The sequence below is a fragment of the Piliocolobus tephrosceles genome, chromosome 6 (assembly GCF_002776525.5).
Source record: "Piliocolobus tephrosceles isolate RC106 chromosome 6, ASM277652v3, whole genome shotgun sequence".
In the NCBI taxonomy this organism is placed as follows: Eukaryota; Metazoa; Chordata; class Mammalia; order Primates; family Cercopithecidae; genus Piliocolobus; species Piliocolobus tephrosceles.
Genome location: NC_045439.1, coordinates 33827808 through 33852183, shown reverse-complemented (window position 1 = coordinate 33852183; position 24376 = coordinate 33827808). Strand labels below are relative to the sequence as shown.

Below are 24376 nucleotides of genomic sequence, written 5' to 3'. Positions count from 1 at the left end.
AGGAGGACCAAAGTCAAAAGGTCGCTACTGCTGCAGGTGGTGCGAGCCCAGCTGCCCTTGGCCCTGCAAACCCCTGTGTCTGTAAGGCTGTTTTTCCATTACGCCTCTGCTCACATGCAGCTTGGGTCACCCTGCAGCTCTGCTAAAGGGGGAAAAAGTCAGCATTTCCACTTCACTGGTGTCCAGACCTTCTCCTGAGGGAGCCGCAGATTAGCCTCTTGGATTAAGCTCTCCTACCTGCCCCTCCCCTCCAAAAGCCTCACCAAGGGAGGATCACGAAGCTGAGACCTTAGGATGCTGCCGAGCTGTCACATCCAATTCAGCACACAGCCCCAGTGGCATTTAGGGGCAGGATGGATGGAAGTCACCCCCTACCCCCAAACAGTGGGAGCAGCTAATGACTGGGTATTAATGATGCTGGCAATTAGTGCTCACAAGAAAATAGTCAGGGGCTGCTCACCAGGGGAATGTGGGAGGAAGCAGAGCACACATTCGGGGCGACAAGCAAGTCAGCGGCCTGTGTGGTGCAGAGAACCTGGGACGAGCAGCTGCCTCATCGGTTTGTCCAGAGAAATTAGGGATGGGGGAAAGGACGGTTTCTGCAGGCACTAAAGGCCTTTGTGCTGTACCCTCCCCACTAGCAAAACTGGGTTAATCACTGAGTTTTCGAGGAGGGCGCTCTGAGATGTCATTAAAAAGGTATTTGTGAGGGTTCTGGAAACTTCTTCACGTGGGGAGGCCCTGGATCCGAACACCTATTATTTTCTAGGAGGTTTTAAACCCTTAGCCAGCCAAATGATCCTTTTTGAAGAACCCACTTTCTCATCAGCAGGGTGAGAAAGAGAAAAGGGGGAGGGGTAGTTGGAGTGCGTGCTGCTCACTGACAAGCCCACAGAAGTGAGAACAAGCCACCATGAGATTTCGCAGGCAGACATCTCCACGTAGGGCGAGGGGAGACACGCACAGCTTCCTTCCCAAGCAAGGCTGTGTGGCCTCAAGGGGAGGACACGAGAAGGCCAAACACCCCCGCCCACGAAGGAGCGTGAGGAGATCCACAGCCGAGTGCTGGTCTCAGAAATCAGCCAACTCTGAGGGGATAACAGGGATCGCTGGGGAAACTGACTCCTTCTACTTAGGGTCTGCAGCACACCTCCCTGTGCAGCCACAAACACCAGGCACATGGGCACATGCACACGCACACACACACATGCACACGCACACACACGCATGCACACACACACAACATGCACACATGCACGCACACATATGCACAAACGCGCACACACGTGCACAAGCACATGCACACATGCACACACACAAGCAAACAGCACGCACACACGCACACAACACGCACACATGCACACACATGGACACACACATACACGCACACATGCACGTGCACACACAACACACATGCACACGCACACACACACGCACGTACACATGCACACATGCACACACGTGCGCATGCGCACACACGCAACACGCTCACACACGTACACACCCACACACACGTACACACATACGTAGACACACACACACCACACTCATAATGAGGCTACAGGAGAACCAAGGAAAAGGAGACACAGACAAGAAGCATTCCAAACCGCAGGGCATGAATAAAGGAACAAAATGGCCTGACATTTGAGAAGAGATATAAGGGGATAAGCTAGCACAGGAGAGTGAGAAATAAGGCCACCAAGCTAATAAACACTTTACAGAGCGCAACAATGGCGAAGAAACGCTTTTCAGGGAGCAACCAAAATCAAAGGAGATTCTTCTCAGCCTCCTCGTGGTAGGAGACAACAGTTCCGTGTGACCTCTTGGTCACTTAGACCAGGGAAAAGAGGAGAGACAGGGAAATGCAAGGATGGGCTGCCTCAGTACAGGTCAGTATCTTTTCCTTTTTGAAAGACAAGGGTGACTGGACCAAGGAAAACTCTTCCCAGAGAGAAGGCCTTAGTGTTGGAGCTCCTCAGTCCCTGGCAAGGAGAGGCGGGCAAGGCTCGGGAGGCACCTCCTGCTCTGCTGTTCAGGTTCTGTCCAGGTGACAACAGCAGGTGAGAAAGCAAGGGTCTGTCACACTAAAGGTTTGCACCTCGGAAGTGAGCAAAAATTCAAGAAGGTGCTGAAGGCTGAATTGCATCCCCTCCCTACTCCCAAATTCCTATGTTGAAAGCATAACCCATGGTACCTCAGACTGTGACTTGGTTTGGAGGTAGCGTCCCTAAAGAGGCATTTAAAGAGATAAAGTTAAAATAGGCTTGTTAGGATAGACCCTAATATCCAATCTGACATGGGCCGGGCGCGGTGGCTCACGCCTATAATCCCAACCCTTTGGGAGGCTGAGGCGAGTGGATCACGAGGTCAAGAGATTGAGACCATCCAGGCCAACATGGTGAAACCCTGTCTCTATTAAAAATACAAAAATTAGCTGGGGAGTAAAAATACAAAAATTAACTACTCGAGAGGCTGAGGCAAGAGAATTGCTTGAATCTGAAAGGAAGAGGTTGCAGTGGGCCGAGATCATACCACTGCACTCCAGCCTGGCGACAGAGAAAGACTCCATCTCAAAAAAAAAAAAAAAAAAAGATGAGGAAATGTGGACATAAAAGCAGACGCCAGAGCACGCATGCACAGAGGGACAAGTGTGTGAGGGGACAGGAGAAGGCAGCATCTGCAAGCCAAGGAGGGGAAAACAACCCTGCCACCACCGTGACCTTAGACCTCCAGCCTCCAGAACTGTGAGAAAATTAATTTCTGTGGTTTAAGCCACTCCGTCTCTGGGGTTTTCTTATGAGAACCCTAGCAAATCCATAAAGAAGGCAATGTTACAAGAGGAAAGTGGGGTGGAGGTTAAGGGAGACCCCACACTAATCCGAAGAATGACCTTGGCCACAGGTGTGTTGATTATTTCAAATCTTTGGTGGAAGTGGCCAGTGGACATCAGTTGACTAAGTCGATGGCTAACACGCATCCTCTAATCCTAGAGTCTGAATACTTTTAAAGGTCTGATCCCTTTCCCTGCATTGAGTTGTTCACTTTCAGAATCCCTACCACCAAATCTTCTGAACAAAATGAAAAACACATGTGGCCAGTCCATGAACATTCTTCACTGAGAGAGCTCAGTGTGGCGCGCATCTTCAAGCAGGCTCTAAAGATTCCATTATCCCATTTCCATGTTGAGATTTCTGCAGGCCCAGAGACCATATGGGATATTCTAGAGGAAAGTCAAGTGGAAAATGCTAAGCCCTTTTGGATTCTCTAATTCATAATTGGAAGTTGAGGTAGGAAAGCACAGAAATGGAAACACCGATCTTCAGGATCACTTTGGGTCTTGAGAGCCCAACATCCCAAACGACAAATCCACCCGGATCACATTTGCCATTTGAATGCTGAAGCAAAGAACATGGGGTCTCCAGGCAGCATTTCTAAGGCAGGAGAGCCCTGTACCAAAATGTGATCCCCTCCCCTCACACCAAGAGATAAGAATACTCTAAAGCTCTTAGTGGCCAAGCAGGCATTTCGAATGTCTGTCTGAACTGACACACCCATGACCTATGCCCAACCCAGTCTGAGTGGCTCTTGAGGAGCTGAGGGAAAAGAGTTGTAGGTCTGGCATCTGACAGTGGCCAGGTAAGGACTTTCTCTTCTGCTTAACACCTTCCTTCCTCTGGGAGCAGGGCAGGGTGTGTGAGCCCAGCCCTGCTATTGTTGGGCTGAGCTGCAGGGGCAGCTGACTGGCTGGCTGAAAGGGCCAACGCGCTACAGCACATTGAGACCACTCAAAGGTTGCTACCAGAAGATGCCAGCGCAGCAGTGAGAAAAACGAACAAGGAACGCTCCCCAGCCTGCCTAACCCACTTCTTCCCTGCCCCAACCTAACAAGTAGGCACTCACGCCTGTGGTTTTCATTTCTGTGGTTGGCTGGGGACCGAGTCTCCTGGTCTTGAGCTTCATCCCCCTCCTCGCTGGCCAGGTGAGTGTGAGCATAGTGGTAGCTGAGTCCCGGTCGGTTCTTGTAGCGCTTGCCACAGACTAGAGAGGAAAAGAGGAAAAAAGGGAGAGAGGCAAATATTAGCAACCTGTGCAGCCACCGCTATCATTCTCCCAGACAGTGACCCCATCCATCCACCCCAGAGCCAGGCTTCCCTTAAAACTGTCTCCCATCCTAACACCCCTTTCCCCCACCCAACAGAACCAACACCCTTATAACAACTCAGCTCATGGAAAGAAAAACTGTAAAAGTAAAACATGAGGTTAAGAGCTGTGTGAGCACTCCACTGTTTCTAAGCTGTGAGACCCAGGGCAAGTCACTTGACCTCTCTGTGCCTCAGTTTCTTCAGAGATAAAATGGGAATACTAATAGTACTTACCTCACAGGGTTATTGTGATAAGTTTATCTCTATGCAAAGTACTTAAAACAGTGTCAGGCATGTTGTAAGGGTAATTGTTATGACATTGAATTCAAAGGGCACTGGTAATCTACCCAATCCAACATCCCATGACCCAGATGAGGCAAGTGAGACCCAGCGACGCCAAGTGGCTTGCCCAGCAACACACAGCTAGTGCGGCAGAGCCACCAGAATCCCTGTCTCCTGGGTTCCTGTGCACTGTCCCTTCCACTACCCCATGGTTGGCCTCTGCAAGAAATAGAAAAGTTTTATCTGGATAATACTTTTGATGTCTCACCCAGTGATTTTGTGCCAGAAACACATGTTCCACTTCCACCATGAACGCCATGGAGTTAAAGCATCCTTGGTGAGTGTAGTCACCAAGAGCTTGTGCCCCTGATGCCCCAGGGCAGCCAAATCTGTAAAAGGTGCTCTCACAAGTACTACCTCTCAAATGGGGCAGTTTGAGCCAACGGCAGCGAGCAATCGAAATGTGCCTTCTTGGAGCCAAGAAGAAAGGGCAGCAGTTCTGTTGGTTAAATGCTCAGTTCCTGGGAAGCAGAAGTCTGGCTAAATGGCTCAAGGTCACACTGCCACTCTCAACCTCCCCACGTACAGTTCATTATCTCAGCCCCTAGGGGGACGGCATTGCTGGTAGCAGAAACCTCGAAGAGTCTTCCCAGTGAAACGTCCATGCCAACCTTCTATGCTTGCCCCCCAGCATGGGTCCCCATCACAGCAAACCAACCTGCTTTGCTGGAGTGCTTGAAAGTTACAAATTCTAAAAGACTTCTCCCTTGGGCTGACATGACTGAGTCATACAAGGAAGCATAAATGCTTCACAAGGTGGGAAGAGCACAACTTCAGCAGCAGGCCTGGGTTCAAATCCCAGTTCCAGCTGCTGAGGTTCACTGGCTGTGTGGTCCTGAGAGTATAGAGAAGTGCTGTTATCCAGTCATCTTATCCAATGATATTATTCTGATAACTATTACCTCTGATAGAGTTACTTCTGATATTACTTATCACTTCTTATTACTTCTGATAGAGTTTCTCTTCCTACCAGATTCTCTTGGAGTTTTTCAGTAGAGAAACATTGGCCAAGATAATGTCATCTCTTCTTCCCCATATTTACATAAACTGTTTGATCATAGCTTAGATCATTTGTAAGAACCACCAAAACAATATTTTAAAATGGCAAAAGCAAGCATTTCCAATGTTAATGAAGGCAGATCTAGTGTTTCACTGTTTAGAATGATGTATCTGGCTAATTTTTAGTCTTTACCACATTTAAGTAGTTCCTCTTATTCCTGTTATAGAGTTTTATTATAGGAGAATTCTAGCAACCACCCTTTCAGCATCTACTATAATATGACTCTCCTTTAGTTTGTTGATAAGGTAAATTATGTTGATTTCCTAATATTTCTTATTATTGAACCATTCTTGAATTCCTAGAATGCACTCCATTTGGTCAGAGTATATTATTTATTTGATATACTGCTGCATTCTGTTTTCTAATATTGCATCTTGAATCTGTGCTAAGACGTGAGCTCGATCTATAATTTTGGGACTATCTTTTATTAGGTTTCAATTTTATGGTCATGTTGATTTCTAAAAATGAATTGAGTTTTGCTGCATGAAATTGGACAAGCTGTAGCTCTGTGCCTTTTCTTTTATCTGAAAATGAGGATAACAGTACTTACCTTGAAGGATGGGTAAAGGGATTATAAATAGCATTTGTAAAGCAGTTCTCTCAATACCCAGCACATAATAGATGCTCAGTAAATGGTAAATGAGGGGCAAGGGCTGTCAGCATTTTTTGCTGCATCTTAAGTACTGGACCTTCCTGAAAAGAGGGACTTTGACCCTTGCCTCATATTATAAAGTCTGGCAATTGGTTGGACTTCCTTGATAAGACAAGAGGAGAGTCTGAAATTCAAGTTGGTGACCTAGTGACTATAAATTCAAGGCCCAATGTTTAGCTCCCACTTATAAGTGAGAACGTATGGTATTTGATTTTCTATTTCTGCATTAATTCACTTAGGATAATGGTCTCCAGCTGCATCCATATTGCAAAGGACATGATTTTGTTCTTTTTTATGGCTGTGTAATAGTCCATGGAATATACTAAACACTGGGTACACACAGACATGAAGATGGAAATGACAGACACTGGGGACTCTAAAAGAGGGAAGGGAAGGAAGGGGACAAGGCTGGAAAAACTACCTGTTGGGTATTATGTTCATTATTTGGGTGACAGGTTTAATAGAAGCCCAAACCTTAGCATTATGTAATATATGCACGTAACAAACCTGAATCTAAAAAAATAAAAAATTAAAATAAATAGGCCTATCATTGGCTACTTACATTCATATATTCTCTCTTCCTCTCTCTCATAAATATTGTAAAAAAATAAAATAAAATAAAATAAAAGAGTACTATGCATCTCAATTCCATGTGATTCAGGAAGCTGGACCCAAAGAGGCCCCTGAGGTACACTCTGGATCTGCTTGTGGCTTTTTCTATTTAGCTTTTTGGATAATCTGAAGTTAATATACAGCAAATTATGGGGTCATTGCATATAAATCCATTTAGTCACCAAGCATACTGTTAGTAAGGAATAAATGTTTACTAAAAGTAATGATAATGATATCAGTATTTACACAAAGAGGCCTCAGCCTCCTCTGCAGATCCCCAGTATAAACTCATAGCATTTCACTTGTGCCATTTTGTTATGTCAATCATCACTGTTGCTTAATCACACAGTTTTAGGATCTTAATGGTCATTTGGTCTATCTAGAGAAGTGTTTTATTCCCACCAACTCTAGAAGGCCTGTTCTGGACAACTCCACTGATAGGAAACTCACTACCATTCAGAGCAGGCGTTTCTCCTTTAGACTCCTGGAATTACGGCTATGTCTGCACTGAAGGACCTCTCTTAAGGACAGTTTCATATCAATTTCATCTTGATATCAACAACTCCACCTTATATGTTGACATATACATACTACACCTTAAAACATATTTGTTGAGTGGCTCATGAATGAATACAGAACCACTTTGTGGGAAGGCCAGGAGACGGGGGAAGAGGCAAGCTTGTAGAATCTAATACTTCTACCCACATTAAGCTCAGACTAATTGTTCTTAAAAATCTACAAAACCAAACCTAAGCAAAAATATCCTTCCCCAACATGGTAGAAAGTAATAACGTTTAGAGCAAATCCTTTTGCTAGAACAGAGATTCTCAAACAGTGGTCCCCAGACCAGCACTATCTACACCTCCTGTCAACCTGTTAGAGATGCAAACTCTTGGGCTCCACCCCAGACCGACTGAATCAGAAACTCTGGGGGTGGGGCCCAGTGATCTAGATTTTTAAAAGCCCTCTAGGTGATTCTGATGCACACTAAAATTTGAGAACACTGGGCTAGAAGGCTGGGTCTATTTAGGCTTGACTCCACCCACCCTACGTCCCCATGCCCTTCTTGATGGATGACCGTGGCAGGCAGGGGCAGGACAGGCAGCCTTGAGACCTTTGTTCAGTTATTAACAGAATCAGGACCCGACAATACATGGAGGTCCCAGAAGCCAGACTTCTTCACAAAGAACCCTCTGGTTGGAGCTCCATTTTTAACCAGGTATTTGTACCATGTCATTCTTCCATCACTAGGTCTTCAATTCAAGAAATATTTATTAGTGACCTAATATGTGCGCCACCCTCTGCCACAAGAAGGACAAAAATGAACAAGCCCCAGACCCCTCTGTGGAGGAAGTCACAGTCTAGCAGAGATCTGCATGTAAACAAGCCAGAGGGAGGTGGGTTGAATACAGTGAGTCCATGCCAGGCAAAGAGGGACATCAAAGAGGGGCCAGGAAACTGGCTTGAGCGAGTGGGGTGCGGCTTCCCAGAGTAGGAGCCCCTGATGAGCAGGACTTCAGCAGACAAAGGGGGCCCAAAGCACATGCAGTCATCACCTCTGCAAGCTGCGAGAAGTCTAACCAAGTCGAAGAGGTGGAGCGGTGGGGGTGGATGTAAGGAAGACTAACAGGAGAGGAAGCTGAGCAGGGCTTTATCCCGACAATGGGTCAACCAGGGGAGGATTCTATCCTGAGGACCAACTTAAGCAGACTGACATGTTAGAAATACTGCTTAAGATTGTAGGGCAGAATACGGATTTGAAGGTGGCAAGGGGCTATTTCGATTGTTTACCTGTGAAACAATGAGGACTTGTGCATGGAGAGGCAAAATGGGGTGGGAGAAGGGTTAACGAGAGAACCTGGTGGAAGAGGGAGTGAGTAAGAAAGCAAGGAGGAACCCAGAAAGACTAACATGGCCTTCCTGGCCATGCCCCACCCAGCCCCGTCCACCTCTCCAGCCTCTTCTGACACCACATTCTGCCTCCTGCGCGGCCCTCCTGCTTGTTGGCCTTTTCGCTTCTTATAGATTTCTCTTCCCACCACAGAGTCTTTGCACAAGCTCTTTCCTCTGCCTAGAATGTCCCCATCCCCAATTTGCCTGATTAAGGTCTAATCATCCCTCTGATCTCAGCTCAAAAGTCCTCCCCCAGGGAAGTCTTTCAAATCAAAATTACAACCTTAGTTTTTTGCCTTCCTAGGACTAATCACGTGTCAATACAGACAGTCCACAATTTACAATGGTTTCACTTTTGATTTTTCAGCTTTATAATGATGTGAAAGCAATACACATTCAGTAGAAACCATACTTTAAGGATCTATACAACTGTTCTGTTTTTCAGCAGAGTATTCAATAAATTACATGAAATATTCAATGCTTTATTATAAAATAGGCTTTGTGCTAGATGATGTTGGCCAACTGTAGGATCATGTACATGTTCAAAGTAGGCTAGGGCTGGGTGCACTGGTTCACACCTGTAATACCAGCACTTTGTGGGGGCCGAGGTGGGAGGATCCCTTGAGCCCAGGAGTTGAAGACCAGCCTACCCAACATGGTAAAACCCCATCTCTACAAAAAATACAAAAATTAGCCACGTTTGGTGGTGCACACCTGTAGTCCCAGCTACTCAGGAGGCTGTGATGGGAAGATCACTTGAGCCCAGGAAGCAGAGGTTACAGCGAGCTGAGATCACACCACAGCACTCTAGCCTGGGTGATGGAGCAAGACCCTGTCTCAAAAAAAATAAAATAAAGAAGTAGGCTAGGCTATGCTATGATTTAGTAGGTTTGGTAGGTTAGGTGTATGACATGTATTTTCGACTTAGGATATTTTCAACTCATGATGGGTTTGCCAGGACATAGCCCCACTGTGAGTGGACGAGCACCTGTAGGCATCTCTCTCACTGGCAGCAAGCATGGCAGGTCTTGTGTGTCCACAGGCACTGTGTCCTGATGACCAGCACAGGGCCTCACTTGAGGCAGGTGACCAATGTCAGCTACGGAAAGCAAAGAAGATGCCCATGTTTCTGACGTGGGCAACTGGGTAGAAGGATGAAGGAGGAAAAACAGATTTAAAGAAGGAAGAGAATGAGTTGAATTTACCTGAAGCTTGGGAAAGAGATGTAGATTTTGGAGCTGGCAGGGTGGCAATGGATGTTATAAGTATGGGGAAAAGTGTTAAGAAGAGATTGTGGAGAGAGAAAAGAGAGGCACCTACACAGGATAGAACTCAGAAAACACCAGGATCTTAAGAGACTGGTGAAGAAAGAGAAACTGATTTTTTATTATTATTTGTTTAGAAAGGATTGAGTGTGGTGGCTCACGCTTATAATCCCAGCACTTTGGGAGGCTGAGGCAGGAGGATCACTTGAGGACAGAAGTTCAACACCCACCTGGGCAACATAGAAAGGCCCCATCTCTGCAAAAAATAATTCAAAATTAGCCAGGTATGGTGGCATGCTCCTGTAGTGCCAGCTACTTAGGAGGCTGAGGTGGGAGGATCACTTGAGCCCAGGAGGTTGAGGCTACAGTGAGCCATGATTGTGCCACTGCACTCCAGCCTGGGTGACAGAGATTCTGTCTCAAAAAAAAAAAAAAAAAAAAAAATTTAATAATTGTTAAGAATCATAAGCCAAAGGAATAGGGTTTCCAGACGACAGTAACAATGACACCACCAGTCACAGCTCCTGCCAGCAGCCGTTGAGTGTTTACCATGGACCAGGCCCACTCCAAGTGCTTCAAGTAAATTGACTCACAGCAACCTGCATCCCCATTTTAAAGAAAGATGAGGAGATTCTGCACTGAGGCAGAGCCACAGTAATAAATTAGATGCTTGAGAAGGGTCAAGAAGGTTGGAGACTAAGAAGAGACCACTGGATTTGGAAATTGGGAAGTTGCCTTAACAAGAAGAGAATCCTCAAAGTCGAGGAGCACAACTGCAGGGTGCTCCGAGAAATGAGGAAGTGCTGATGGGGCTAGCTGTGGGAGGAGGAAAGAGGGAGGCTGGTGGGTGGCGGGGAGCTTAGGATCAGGGGAGACTGGGGTGGAGCCTGTGTTTTACTAGGCTATTCTGACTCCCAAGTCTTAGTCCTTGGAATGATTTCATCGTAGGGGCAAGAGGAAGAGCGAAGACTTCCAAGATTTATTTTGGTTGGATTGCATCAGGATCAAACTGCTTCATTACAATGGAAAGAAACGTCTTGAAATCCTGCTTTGACTGGCTTAGAAAAGCCAGCACTGTTTCTCCTTCTGTGTTTAATCATGTCTTCCTGTCACTGCAAGCGCCATGGGCCAGCTTCGTGAGCCTGTGACCTGTGTGTCCAGACAGGGCCCAAGTTCGGAAAGGCCCCACACTTCGTTTAATGCCCTGCTGTTACCATCTTGAAATTCTTAATATTTATTGAAAAGGGGCCCCCGCATTTTCATTTAGCAGCTGACCCTACAAATCACGTAGCCGGTTCTAGAAGCCTGTTGGGTTCAGAGTGGAGATCTGGGACTAAGTTACTCCAAATAGCTGACCTGATAGTCTGAGAGCTGCCAAGGTGAATCTGGGTCCCAACCAGCACTGAGTCAGGCATAAAATTCCCTTCTGAGATAACCTTGAAAGTCTGGCCAGAGTGGTTAGCCACTCAGTAGTCATCATCTCAGTGCCATCAACCACCCAGGCCTGGCTTCGAGATCGGCTCTGCCCTCAGAGAGGCAGAATCTGCAGCAGGTAAGTGGGCAGGCTGGATCTGAACTGCCTGGGTTCAAGTCCCAGGTCTGCCGTTGACTGTGTGATCTTGGGCGAGTTACTAATCCTCTCTGTGCCTCAGCATCCTCTCTGTAAAGCAAGGTGGATCATGACAGCACACCTGCTCCCCGCAGTGAGACCCATATGAGAGAATGCATTTAAAACAAAGCCCAGCTCATAGAGAGTCGTGGCTGTTCTCAGCTGCTCTCATCACCACTGCTGTCAAAGTGGCCCAACAAAGAGGATAAACCCCAAAGTGGGGAGTTATTTCTCCTCTGAAGTCTGGAGTGGAATAGCAAGGAAAAGAGGGTGGGAAAAGAAACATTTTGAAAATAAAGTACTGGAACCATCTGCTCTCCTTTTATCATGTCGGCATTCTCACTCTGGAAATATCTGTCGTGCAGAATCAGCCTGAGCTCCCAGGGGCGCTGAAGCAGCAGAGAGGGCTATGCCCCGTCTTCCCACTCCAGTCTCCTTCCCCGGAGGCAAGCGCTTTTGCATCATGCACCTCTGAAGCCACCACCCCAGGGACCAGTCGGCCCTGCCTGTGTACGACCTAAGGTCCTTCTTTTCACCTTGGCAAGCGTGCACCTGGATTTTGTGTTCCTGGCACGGTGCACATGGAGAACAGTGGCTGTGACAATAAAGGAGGTCCAGCTTGCCTTCTCTCTCTCCTTCCCCCTGGGGCGGATCCATCTGTCAAGCTGCAGAAGGAGTGTTTGCCCACTTCCCAATCCAGAACCGGATTCTGCATGCAGGCCTCCTGTCTGGAGTTTCGGATGCCTTCAGTGCTGCTCCAACATATTTATTGCACACCCCCTGCCCCTTCAATTCTACCCCACTCACTCCTAGTCTGGGCGGGGGTCGGGGGGAGGCGGGAGGAGGAGGAATCAGGGCAGCTTGTGTGAACAAAGCCACTGCAGCAGACAGCAGCATCCTTCCTGCCGGGGAGAAGCGGCCGCCTTCCCCACTGATAACTTAATGACTCTGGCACATTTTCATCAGCCCAACTTGGAGCACACAGTGGGTATCTGAGCCAGTGGTTTCCGAGAGACTGAAAGCAGTGACTGAAGGCAATTACAGGATGAGCGTCCCAGAGACAAAGCCTGGGCCCTGGGAGTCACCAGCCAGTCACCAGCCGCATCTCATTCCCAGCTCTGCCCCGTGGCACTGACATACAACCCTGAGGACACCGCTTCCTTCTTGCTACAGCTGGACTTCCTCATCTGTCACCCAGACCCCACCGTGCCTGTCATCTGCCGATGCCTCCAAGGCATCAGACCTACCATCAGGCAGCACCCATTCCCATGCAGAATCTCACAGCTCAGGAGGCAAGGATTCCCATTCCACAGATGACAAAAATGAGTCTGGGGGAGTTTAAGCAATTCTCTGGATGGCACAGCCAGAGTTTGAGCCCTGGTCTGTCTGCCCGTGAAGCATGTGACTAATAGGTATGCTGGTGAGTCTCTGGCACTGCCTCCCTCCCCACCCACCCCAACAGCCTGGGGCTGACTGGCATGGCCTGCTTCTCCCATGCTCCCTTGCTCTCGGCAAGAAGGAGGCACCAGCAGGAGAACAGAGGGTGGGAAGAAAAACACATGGGGACTTGGGCCCTGCCCTGCTTGGGCACTGTGCTGTACAGGGGCCCACCTCCAAGACTAGTCCTGCCTGGCTCTGGGAACCCCGTGTCTCCCCTGCTCCTTGGAGCTGGGGATAGGGAGGGCCTCCCGCTCTCCCTGTCAGCACCTTCATCTTGCCCACACCTTCATAATCACCCCGGCTTCAAATTCCCTTCCATCCAGCCCTTCTGAGTGGAATCTCACGTCCTGCCAGATACCATTTTGGTGCGTATTCACACCCTACCAGACTGGTTCATAGAAGTTTGGGGCCACCAACACCTCCCAACAACCCTCCGTCTTCTCTCTGCAGAACCATCTGGGGAATGCAGGAATTCCTACAGCCAATTCCCCCAAGCAGGGAGAAGCCCCAGCTGAGAAAAGCCCTGTGTGACTCCCAGATACAAGCTCAGATCGGCATAAAGCCCAGGAGATACTTCCAAAAGCCACCTGCTCCAGACTGGTTACCCAGGGTACAGTTGTTCATCCCACAGTCACTGCAACTGGCTTTTCTCAAAAGCCAGTGGTGGACTCAGCCCCCAGCTGGGCTTCTCCTCCCTCCCCTGCCCTTGAAGCTCGGAGGCCAGCAAACTCAGTGGCCTTCTAGAGACTGGGGGTCTGGTCCTGGGTCTGATACTAACCCACTACGCACCCTTGGACAAATTCATACCTTTCTGGGTTTTGATTTTCTCATCTGCAGAATATGGGAGTTGGATCAGATGATCTCTAAGTCCTTTGCATTCTAGCACTTTACAACTCTCTGTAGGTCCTGAAGCTATTATCTCTTCAACTGTGATAGGAAAATGATGAGGCTCCCAGGGGCTGGCTACACCCACCTCCCCCGACCCACCCTGCCCTCCCCTGGCTTCATACCTTCTTTCAGGCCACCCTTGATGCTTATTTTAAGCTGAATTCCTTTGGATGGAGACACAGGGGACTAGGGGTAGGGGTGGGGTAAAACACCCTGATTTTTCACAGCCACATTCCTTGGGGCCTGGCGATGACCCAGGATCTGCCAAACTCCAGTGACCCAAAAGTCCTGTGTCTTCGTCAAGGGACAGTGTCCTGCTTATTTTAGGAATTTACTAGATGTGAAGAAGAACAGAGAGAAGCAACCAGACTCATTTCAAAATATTCTATCACCTGATTTCTGGATCCTCAGCAGGGAAATGCAGAAACCCCTAAAACCAAAGCACTCTATGTGTTATGGGAACGTTTCCTGCCCTGCTGAGAAGCCGAGTAACAGAAGGCTGGTGAAGTCAGGAGTCTGCCTTCTTGGGTCAGCTAATTCGCAATGTGACCTTGGGCAAGTGACTTAATCTCTCTCAGCCTCAGTTTCCTCGTCTGTAAAATGAGGGCAATACAGTTTGTAGCTCATGGAAGCGTGTGAGAACTGCAGGAGTTCATCTTCTTACAATGCTCAGCCCAGTGCCTGGCACACAGCCCATGTTCAACAAACATCAGCTATTTTTGATCATTCATTTAACTTGATCAGACGACTCCCCTAGATTCTGACAACTCCAGCAGCTAGGGCACAGAACACAACTGGGGCCCTGGCTTAGGTGTTAAATAAGTACCTTTTCTCGATTCGGTATAGAGAAAATAAATATTTATTGAGAATATCTATGAACCAAGCAGTGAGGTAATTGTTTTTACACGTTGTCTCATTGAACCCTCTTGGAAACCCACTAAGGTTAATATTATTGTCCTCACCTAACAGACCAAAACACCAAGGCTCAAAGAGGTTTTGTGATTTGCCTGAGGTCATGGCTAGGAAGTGAGCTGGTAAAGATTCAAATCCTGGCTTTCTGACTCCGGAGCCACCTCCTTCCAACTGGCATCCCTTGCAGGGCAGTGTCTTTGATTCCTGATTCTAGAGAGTGCTGCATTAGCATGTCCTTAATTAGCTTAAATTAAGAGTGAAACCGAATTCTCTTTTCAATTTTACAATAAAAATAATTTAAATAATAAATGTCATTGTCAACATTTCTGGGGAAGGTAAAAAGAGAAAGGTCAAAAATCAGACCTGATTACACTAAGTAGCGGCAGCCCCCAGGCATCTGGGAATCTTGCTGGCATCCTGTCTCTGAAGATCTCTGTACACCTCCATTGCCAGGACATCAGTGCAGCCTCAAATGCTGAGCAGGCTTTATCTGTGAGTTCCAGGCTATCCAGTGTGATTCCCCGCCCCCTGCCTGAGGTAGGCCTTCTTCCACCTACAATGTCAGTGTAAGTTCCTCAGTTCCTTTGAGGAAACAACAAATGTCCATTAGCATGTGTTAGACGTTTCTGCCTGGATTCCTGCCATTTCTACCAACTCATATGTCAGTTTCATCACGCTCCCAAAATTACTTCCCCCCTTTAGGATATTCCAGTTAAGCCTCCCCTTGTGTCTCAACGACCCAAGTGCAAGATGTCAAGAGTCATCATTGCCACCTCCCTCTCTCCTCTCTCCTGCTCTCCACACCCTTTCCATCATCTGCCAGGTTCTGTGAATTTCTCTTTCATTAAGTCTTCCTTGTCTAGCCCATCCATTTAACTCCTGCTATCACCACCATCCAGATTTCACATCTTCTCCTAGCTGACTAGAAAAGACTCTTCTCAGTCATCAGGCTTCAGGCTTTCCTCCCTGAACACCAAATCCTACAGATCAACTTTCCTAGAGATGTCCCCAGAATTGTCATGCATTACCACTGACCATGCAGGCCAACCTGTAAGCCAGGGGTCCCCAACCCCTCGGGCTACAGACTGACACCTGGGCTGCATAGCAGGAGGTGAGTGGTGGGCAGGCAAGCGAAACTTCATCTGTATTTACAGCTGCTCTCCATCACTCACATTACCGCCTGAGCTCCACCTTCTGTCTGATCAGACTAGATCTCACACTAGATTCTCACAGAAGCACGAACCCTACTGTGAACTGCACATGCAAGGGATCTAGGTTGTGTGCTCCTTATGAGAATCTAATGCCTGACGATCTGTCACTGTCTCTCAGCACCCCCAGATGGGACCATCTTGTTGAGGGAAAACAAGCTCAGGGCTCCCACTGATTCTACATTATGGTGAGCTGTATAATTATTTCATTATATATTACAATGCAATAATCATAGAAATGAAGTGCACAATAAGTGTAATGTGCTCAACTCATCCCAAAACCTGCCCCCCACCCCTGGTCCGTGGAAAAATTTTCTTCCATGAAACCAGTCCCTGGTGCCAAAAAGCTTGGGTACTGTGGCTCTAAGCACTTCAGCCTGATGTTCCCAGCAACCCTGGTCTAACTCTGTGCCCCCAGTCTCCCTACCCACATGCTCTGGGTTAGTCAAGCTGATCCTTCTTTCCTGGTTTGCACATCCCACATTCCCTCCTCCAGACATTCATCAACAGTTTGGAAGCACCACTGCTGGGGCTGGGCTGCAAGTTGATTCTGGCCTGGACCCTGCCCTCAGAAGGCTCACAGTCCAGCCTGAGGGAGCAGAGAAACAAATTGTCATCACATAATGTGGGAGGCAGCCTACCAGGAGGTATGCACAAGGTACCAGCAGCTTCCAGAAAGGGGGAGTGATAGTATGTGTGGTGGGGGAGAGAAGGAGAATGAGAGCGAGAAAAAAAAAGAGAGAGATGAATGACTGGGATCAAATCCTGGCTCTGCCATTTATTCACTGTATGACCTCAGGAGAGTTAATTAACGCTTCCTCTCCCCAGTTTCCTTATCTGTAGGATAGAGATGACCAAAGCATCCATCTCACAGCACTTTTGTGGGGGTTAAAGAGTTAATATAGATGAAGCCAACAGAGTATTCCAGGTCTATAATATAAGTCAACAAACTTCAGCATTATCATTATTATCTCTTCCCCCTACCCCTGGGCACACCCATCCACCCCTGGGGGCCAACATCGATTCCATCCATGTGCCCTAAGGGCCTTCTTGGCATCCTGGGGCTGCACCCTGTGACACAGCAGCCCCTCTTCGGGTGAACACTCCCTGCCCTGTTCCTTCAGTGCTCACTGTCCCCTCAATTAAATACCGCCCAGCCGTGTGCTACCTCCTGTGCAATATCAGCCTTTCTCCTTCCAGGTATATTGGAGAAAGAGAAAAGAAGAAGACCAAGGTGGGGAAACCTTTGTCAAGCACATGCCACGTGCAAAGCTTTTTATATACATAATCACAGTCAGCTTTCCCACCGTGCCCCATCCCCATGCACATCAGAGGACATGGAGACTCCCAGCAGCAAAATGACTTTCTCAATGTCACAGATAACAAGCAGCAGAGCCACTCCAAAGTCAGGGCACATCCTGCTTCACCCAGCTCTCTGCAACCTGGCAGACCCATCAGGCTCCTTGCTTTCCTATACTCCCCACCATGACTCAAAATAAGAGAGATCAAAGGCCATGCACCAGGCCCTGCAGCCTCACAGTTGTACTTCTAGGAAACAATAAAGCATTACACAAACATATAGCTAGAACAGTGCTTTTAATAGTAAACAGATATTAGGCTGTCTAAACGTCTAACAGTAGAACATTGAGCTAATTATGAGACATGTCCGTCAGCTGTGGCACATCTGTATAATAGAACACTATACAGTCCTAAAAACTATGTCATAAAACCTATTTATTGACACAGAAAGATGTTCCTGATGCATCACTGAGTGGGGCAGAGGGGCATTAAAATGGTATGTATCATTTATTAGTCGTCGTGTGTGTGTGTGTAGACAGAGATAGAATTAATCCTAGAATGGAATACAGCAAAACAAAATCTAAGTTATCTCTGAGGAGTGAGATTATGGGTGACTTTTATTTTTTCCACTTTTTTTTTTTTTTGAGATGGAATTTTGCTCTGTCACCCGGGCTGGAGTGCAATGGCGTGATCTCAGCTCATTGCACCCTCTGCTTTGCATATCTGTAATTCCTGATTATTCTGCAATGAACAAATACTATTTCCATAGAAAAAGTTATTTAAAAAATAATAAAAAGTACCTCTACAATTGTTAATATCTACCCCGTTATGGATCATCTTCACAGAAATAGGAATTGTCACGAGGTTTGCATCAAGAAACGGTTAGTGGAGAACAAGGTTGTGACCGAATAGAAAATAACTCCAGAGGGTGTGGGTCACAGCCCAGAGAAGACAGGTGTAGGTTAGAAGGTCAAATGCCAAGATGAGAGCCCTGGAGGAGAGGAGGCGGAGATAGGAGGGTCTAGGGACGGCAAAGAGAAACTCTTCCTTCTCCCCAGCCCTGCCTCTGGCCGGTCCTGCCGGAACACCTGCAACCTGTGTCCATGACACAATGGCATTTAAATATTTAAATAGACCCAGCTTTGCTGGAACAATGCACTCAGTCTCCAGGGATCAATCCCATGCCACAAGCCTCACTCCACAAATCAAGTTTCTGGGGGCACCGAGCCTTTCCTACCCTCCCCCATCGCACCCCCATCCAAGGACCTGCAAGACAACTGAGTGATGAGCCCGGTTTCCCTTCAGCGGCAAGGGCAGTGAGCCTGAAGGCCGCGTTATTGGCTTTTCCACTGCAGCTTGAAGCGAAAAGCACGTGAGCCTTAAAGAATATGGGCCTTAATGCCCTCAAAAAAAAATTTTTTTTTAGCAAAACTGCAAGAGTCATCTAACTCCCCCTGCTGCACTTGGTTAGGGGTAAAACCAGGGTAGTTTGAAAGAGGTTGATGTCAAGCAGATTTTCTAGGACTGCCTTAGGTTCAAGCTTTTGTCTGTCCAGTCCGCAGATCCACCCATCCCATCGCACCTCTTGGCCTGTGGTACAGTTTCCCGTGGCATTCCCCAATCCGCTGCTCCCTTCATGTCCTCCAGACATCTTGCCTCCCTAGTAAAGAGCATCATTGTTAAGCTGCTGCCTAGGAAGAAAGGCGCCACTGTGCGGGGAAGGAGTGCTGATCAGGGCAGTCCAGAGGCCCAAGGGAGGAGCCATCCCCTCGTGGATAAAGGAGGAAACCAGTGCCATAACGATTGAGGTGTAGAACCAGGACTAGACGTCCAGCCTGTTCCTCCCATCAGCCTGATACCCTTCTCTCTGAAGTCTACCACCGCCAAGGAACAAGAGACTTTAGAACGGGAAGAGACCCTAGACCCTATTCTGATACTACCCTCACTGGGTTTGGCAACACACTCTCCGACTGGGTTTCTAGAAGGGAGGCAACAGGGTGAAGTGGCCACACAACTGAAGATGCACATCTGCAGGGTGGAGGTGGAAGAGAACAAACACTTTGCTGAGACAGAGGCTGCCTTGAGAGGACCCACTCGTGGAGTGTCACACCGGACGGGACTCAGGAGTGAGTCATGCTTCTAGGAGGGCTTTAGCCACGTCTATTTGCCCTTTGTCACTAATCTAGCCTAATGCCCTAGTTGGGGGGCAGTGATTTTAATAGATTTTCATTTAAAAGGCTGGAAATCATAGAATTCATTCCATTCCACTCAACTGTAATTACTACCTGACTCCAGCCTGCCAGCCTGATGCCTAGAAACTGCCCATCGACAGCGCCCAGGGCTTCACCTATAAGTAAGGTGTGCGAGCTCATTAATTAACTTTGAAAACGTTTTTTTCTGCAGCCCTCAAGAGAACCAAACTCCAGGGTAGGAGAGCATACTTAAGGGGCAGTTAGTATGGAAGATGTCCTAGGGTATGGCGGTTCTAGAGTTGAGGACGCTGGGATCATATCCCAGTGTTCGCATCCTAGATCCCAGTTGTGTGACCATGGACAAGGCCCTACACCTCTCTGAGCCTCAGTTTCTTCACAGTAAAGTGAGGTCAACCGTCCCTGCCTCTCCGGGTTGGTGTGGGGGCTTACAGAGATAATCCATGGGAAACACTTAGCCTAGTGCTCTACACACCCTAAGCACCCACTCACAGGAATTAAGACCATGATTCAGAAAACACTTTGAGGAAAAAAGAAAAGTTCCCACACCGCTCCCCTTGTGTCTAGCAAAAGGGCACATGCTGCTTCGCTCCTCCCTGCATGGCTAATGATTAGAGACAAAATGTTCTCCCTGAACAACACATCGTCATCACCAGCTTCTTTTCTATGATGTTTCTTGAACAAAGAAAATGGAAGAGTGGGTCTCTCATCAGGAGTTGGCTCCAATGACGCTAACAGAAAAATACAGGCTTGGGAGCAATTAGGAAGAGGAGAGGCAAACTCTTGAAATGACTTTTAAAACTTTCTAGTAGCCCAAATCCAAAGATTCCTTCCAATACCTGTCCCCAATTACCATCCCGCCTATAAAATGGGGCTAAGGATACTGCTAGGATTTAAAGTGACTAAGTGAATGAAAAATCAAGTGCTGGATTGCTAAGTTGTATATCAATGCGAAATAAATGGAAAGAATAGATTCTAAGGAGACCAACTAAAACACTGGTGCAAGCCAGTGGCAACCTGCCTGGAGAAATCCTGGAGACTCCAGAATGTCCAGATGCAAAAAGCAGGGAATAATAAGAGCTGAGCAGTCAGGAGCCAGAAGCCTTCATGTTTAAATGAAGTAGACTTATCACTGTCAAAAGCCAGTATACGCAAGAATCCCCTGAAGAGCTCTCAGAAAATGCAGGCCCCTTGGCCTTCCCTTCAGTGATTCTGATACAGGAGGTCTGATGTGGGGCCCAGGAGTCTGAATTCTAAGAAGCATCTAGGCATTGCTGTGCAGCTGGTCCAGGTCTACACTTTCACAAACACCAACAGCCTTTTCCACAATGTCCTATCAGTTGCTTTCTTTGTGCATAAGAACACGTTTCCTTAGGCAAGAGATTAAAAGGGAAGAAACAGAACTTTAATCCTTAAGCTTGGTAAACTTTCAAGGTAATTAAAAGAGACTGGTTACTTGCTGGAAAACAAAGTATTCATACATCCACACACCATGGATTGGGTAAAACATCAATCACGTTCAGGTGATTTAACATTTCTCTGCGATGGAAGAAATTCAATGACTGAGTGAAAAGCATCAGGCAAACTCTCTGTCACCTGGAGTTAGCAGCTACAATAATATTCCAGCCACCCATTTTGAAAAGGAAGCTTGAAGGAAGAACACGTAGGACCACTATCTTCAGGAATGCATTCCAGGAAGGGTTAAATAAATCACATCAGAATATAGCTTATTACCACTCCACATGAACCCAGAAAGGGGCTGGGGTCCAAGGTGATCTAATATTTTCATAAATAACTCGAAAGATGGAGTGGGAATTATGCAAATCACACCACAGATGATACAAAAATGGCAGGGATGGCAAATCTGTGGAGAATGAAATTTAACTACTGGGCAATGTCTTTAAATTTGCCTTTATTGAATCTTGTATATTGAAGTCACATATTATTGGATCTGTTTATTGAGACTCAATGGGACCAAACGCAGGTGATTTATGGAAGAAGGAATAATCAAATGCATAAGTAGAAAAGAGCATGCACCTGGAGAGGCATCGACACCAGGGCTGGGACGGGCTCCGACTGGTAAGTTGTTGAGAGGGTGGACAGGGCATAAATAAGGAAATACGTCAGTTGCGCTTTGAGCCACCTGGACTTGATGCTGCTTCCTAGGAGTGTCATGCTTAAGTGTAGACCTGGAAGGGAATTCCGAGCAGGGTGCCACAGAGACTATGGGGTGGGGTCCTAAGTCAACCAAGAACGTACGGGATGTTCAGAAGGTCTCCCAAATGGACAAAGCCCTAATGTGCCTATTTGTTGGGGAAAGATGCGCAAATGACAAGGGGACCTGTAGGAGAGAAAATTTTCAGCTCCTATTAAGGAAAAACACTCATTCGAAGCACAGCTGGCATCTTGGAAGAAAGGGCAGCTTATGGTAACACCATCCCTGGGGACCCCTCGAGGAGGCGGCCAGACACCTCTCTACTTAGGATGCATTAGAGATTATTAAAAGCACTCCTTGCCCAGTTTGGGGGTGGGGGGGTGGTCCTCGTGACCTCTCCAAAGGTCATTTCTATCCCAAAGGATCACATGTCTGAAGGGCACCAGATAAAAATAAAGTCTATTAATCACCGAGCTGCCACACAATTTCCTAAGAGAGCCAGAACAGAGAAGGGCAATCGACGGTGGCCCCTGCTCCACCAAGAGAGGGAGAGGAGGCAGCACGCATGCGTACAGAGCCAAGAAAGCAGCCACTGAGACTTCCAGAAAGCCTGCCATCAGGCCTCCCAGGCACTACAGGGCACACAGAAGGCGGGAGAGAGCCTGCGGGGAGGGCATCAGGAGAAGCCAACGGCACCGAGAGCCCCGAAACGAAGCCACGGGGGCTCAAGAGAGCGCATGATGCAAGCACTTTGCAGAAGAGGGGTGCCCGGTAAGAGAGGGATGCCCCCAAAGGGCACTTCATGGAGATGATCCACAAGGAGGCAGAAGTCAGAGGCAAAGGTGGGAGGAGAGGAACTGGGAGGGGTGAAATCGGAGAAAAGGACACACAGGTGTGTGTGTCTGGGAGTCCATGGGATTATGATTGGCTGGGAATCCAGTGAAAGATGTAGAGATAGAGCAAAAAGGGATCCCACTGTCTATGGTAGCAGACAATCACATATGAAGATAAAGCATTTTAAAAGAGCAGCAAAGGGCTGGGCGTGGTGGCTCACACCTGTAATCCCAGCACTTTGGGAGGCCGAGGCAGGAGGATCGCTTGAAACCAGGAGTTCAAGACCAGCCTAGGCAAGACCCCGTCTCTACAGAAAATTTTTAAAACTTAGCCAAGGGTAGCAGCACTGGCCTGTAGTCCTAGCTGCTGGGTATGCTGAGGCAGGAGGATGGCTTGAGTCCAGGAGGTCAAGGCTATAGTGAGCTATAATCCTATGACTGCATCCCTATACTCCAGCCTGGGTGGCAAAGTGAGAGACTCTCTAAAACAAATAAATAAAAGAAGAATACAGTAGCAATGCCCCAGTTCCAAAGCAGTTGTTGGCATTCTTGATAGATGTGCTGGTCAAGCCAAACACAGCTGGAAAGCCCAAGGGGGTCTGAGGGCCCTTCCCAGCCCATGGTCTAGAGCCAGTCTCTCAAGGGTCAGCAGGCTTGGGCTTCTACCCATCAGAGCGAAACTGAACGCCATGTAGGAAGCAAGACCCAGGCCAAGGTAGGCACTTCCTGGTGCTGCCAAAAGGCATCAGACCCCGTGCGCTGCTCCCTCCTCATCCTGGATTGGAATTGCTTTGGGGTGGAGACGTTACCTGCGGGAGTTGTCTCGACAATGGCATCTGCACGGAGTATTAAGCAGCCAAATGGGGGTCATGGAGTTTGAGTTCTTCTAGCAAAATGTTCTCCAATCAGCTGTCACCCCATCGCACACAGAACAACTTTTTGAAATCAAAAGAGGCCACCCCCAGCCCGCTCCCTGGGCGTCCCCCTCGCCTGGCTCTTTCCCTGCCTTCAGGGAGACTGCAGACCCTGGCAAGCTGGGTGGGACACCCAGAGGGAGCCCCGTGCCAGGGTCCAGGCTGGACTGTTTCACTGCCATCCTCACTACAGCCCTTCCCTCCTATGGCGAAGCTCTGCATCCTCAGAGAGAAGAAGATGGCAAGCAAAGATCCTTAGGAGTGTGGTGGTGGGGGCTGCCCTCCCATGGAATGAGCAAATGGTACCCAGTACCGTGAGAAGATGACTAGGGCACAGGTTTTCAATCCGCCACTCAGTGCTCTGCTGTCTGGAGCTGACCACATCCCTCCTCAAGCTGCCGGTTTCCAGAGGTCCACCCACTGCCCTGGCTCCCTGCACCTCGCCTCCCATGGGCTCCCTAGCTCTGTCTGCAGACCCTAAACTCAGGAGCCAGCCAGGCAGTCACTTGTCCAAAAGATGTTTCTGAAGCAAGCAAGAAAGGCTGGAGATGGATCGAGGGCCATTTCTTAAAGTAAGTCATCGTCATAGAAAGATTCATAACTTGCCCTACCTAGAACAGGAGAGAAAGAGGGAAAGGAAATTAAAGGGAAACAAATGAAAAGCCACAACGAGCCAAGTACCTTTGTCGGAGGGTTTTGAGTTATGCTTTTGTTTGTAACTCTCTGAAATACAGAAAGAAATAGAGGATGAATATTAAAGGAGACAGAGAGCGTGAGAGAGAGGGCCAGAGGAGAGCCACGCAGGAGGCATGGCAGGAGGTGGGGGCACAGAACTGAGGGTGGGGGCCACCCCGGCTGGCTTCCCCTCTGCAGAAACACCCCCGGAGCAGCAGCAGCCCAAGGAAGTGGTGACTGCGGTGGAGGTGGCAGGCGGGTAAGCTG

At 48.0% G+C, this 24376-nt stretch overlaps 1 protein-coding gene across 3 annotated transcripts in view; it reads right to left on the bottom strand.

Annotated features, from left to right (window-relative positions):
- The window catches only part of DPF3 (double PHD fingers 3), a 279920-nt gene that overhangs the window by 73732 nt on the left and 181812 nt on the right, over positions 1 to 24376 (bottom strand). For all 3 annotated transcript variants that reach the window (XR_002724662.1, XR_002724663.1, XM_023183047.1), the window contains one exon: positions 3901 to 4038. Coding sequence is in view for 1 of the 3 variants with exons in the window: in XM_023183047.1 (XP_023038815.1) it covers positions 3901 to 4038 (138 nt within the window). In the remaining 2 variants the exon portion in view is untranslated. The remainder of the gene's footprint in view (positions 1 to 3900; positions 4039 to 24376) is intronic.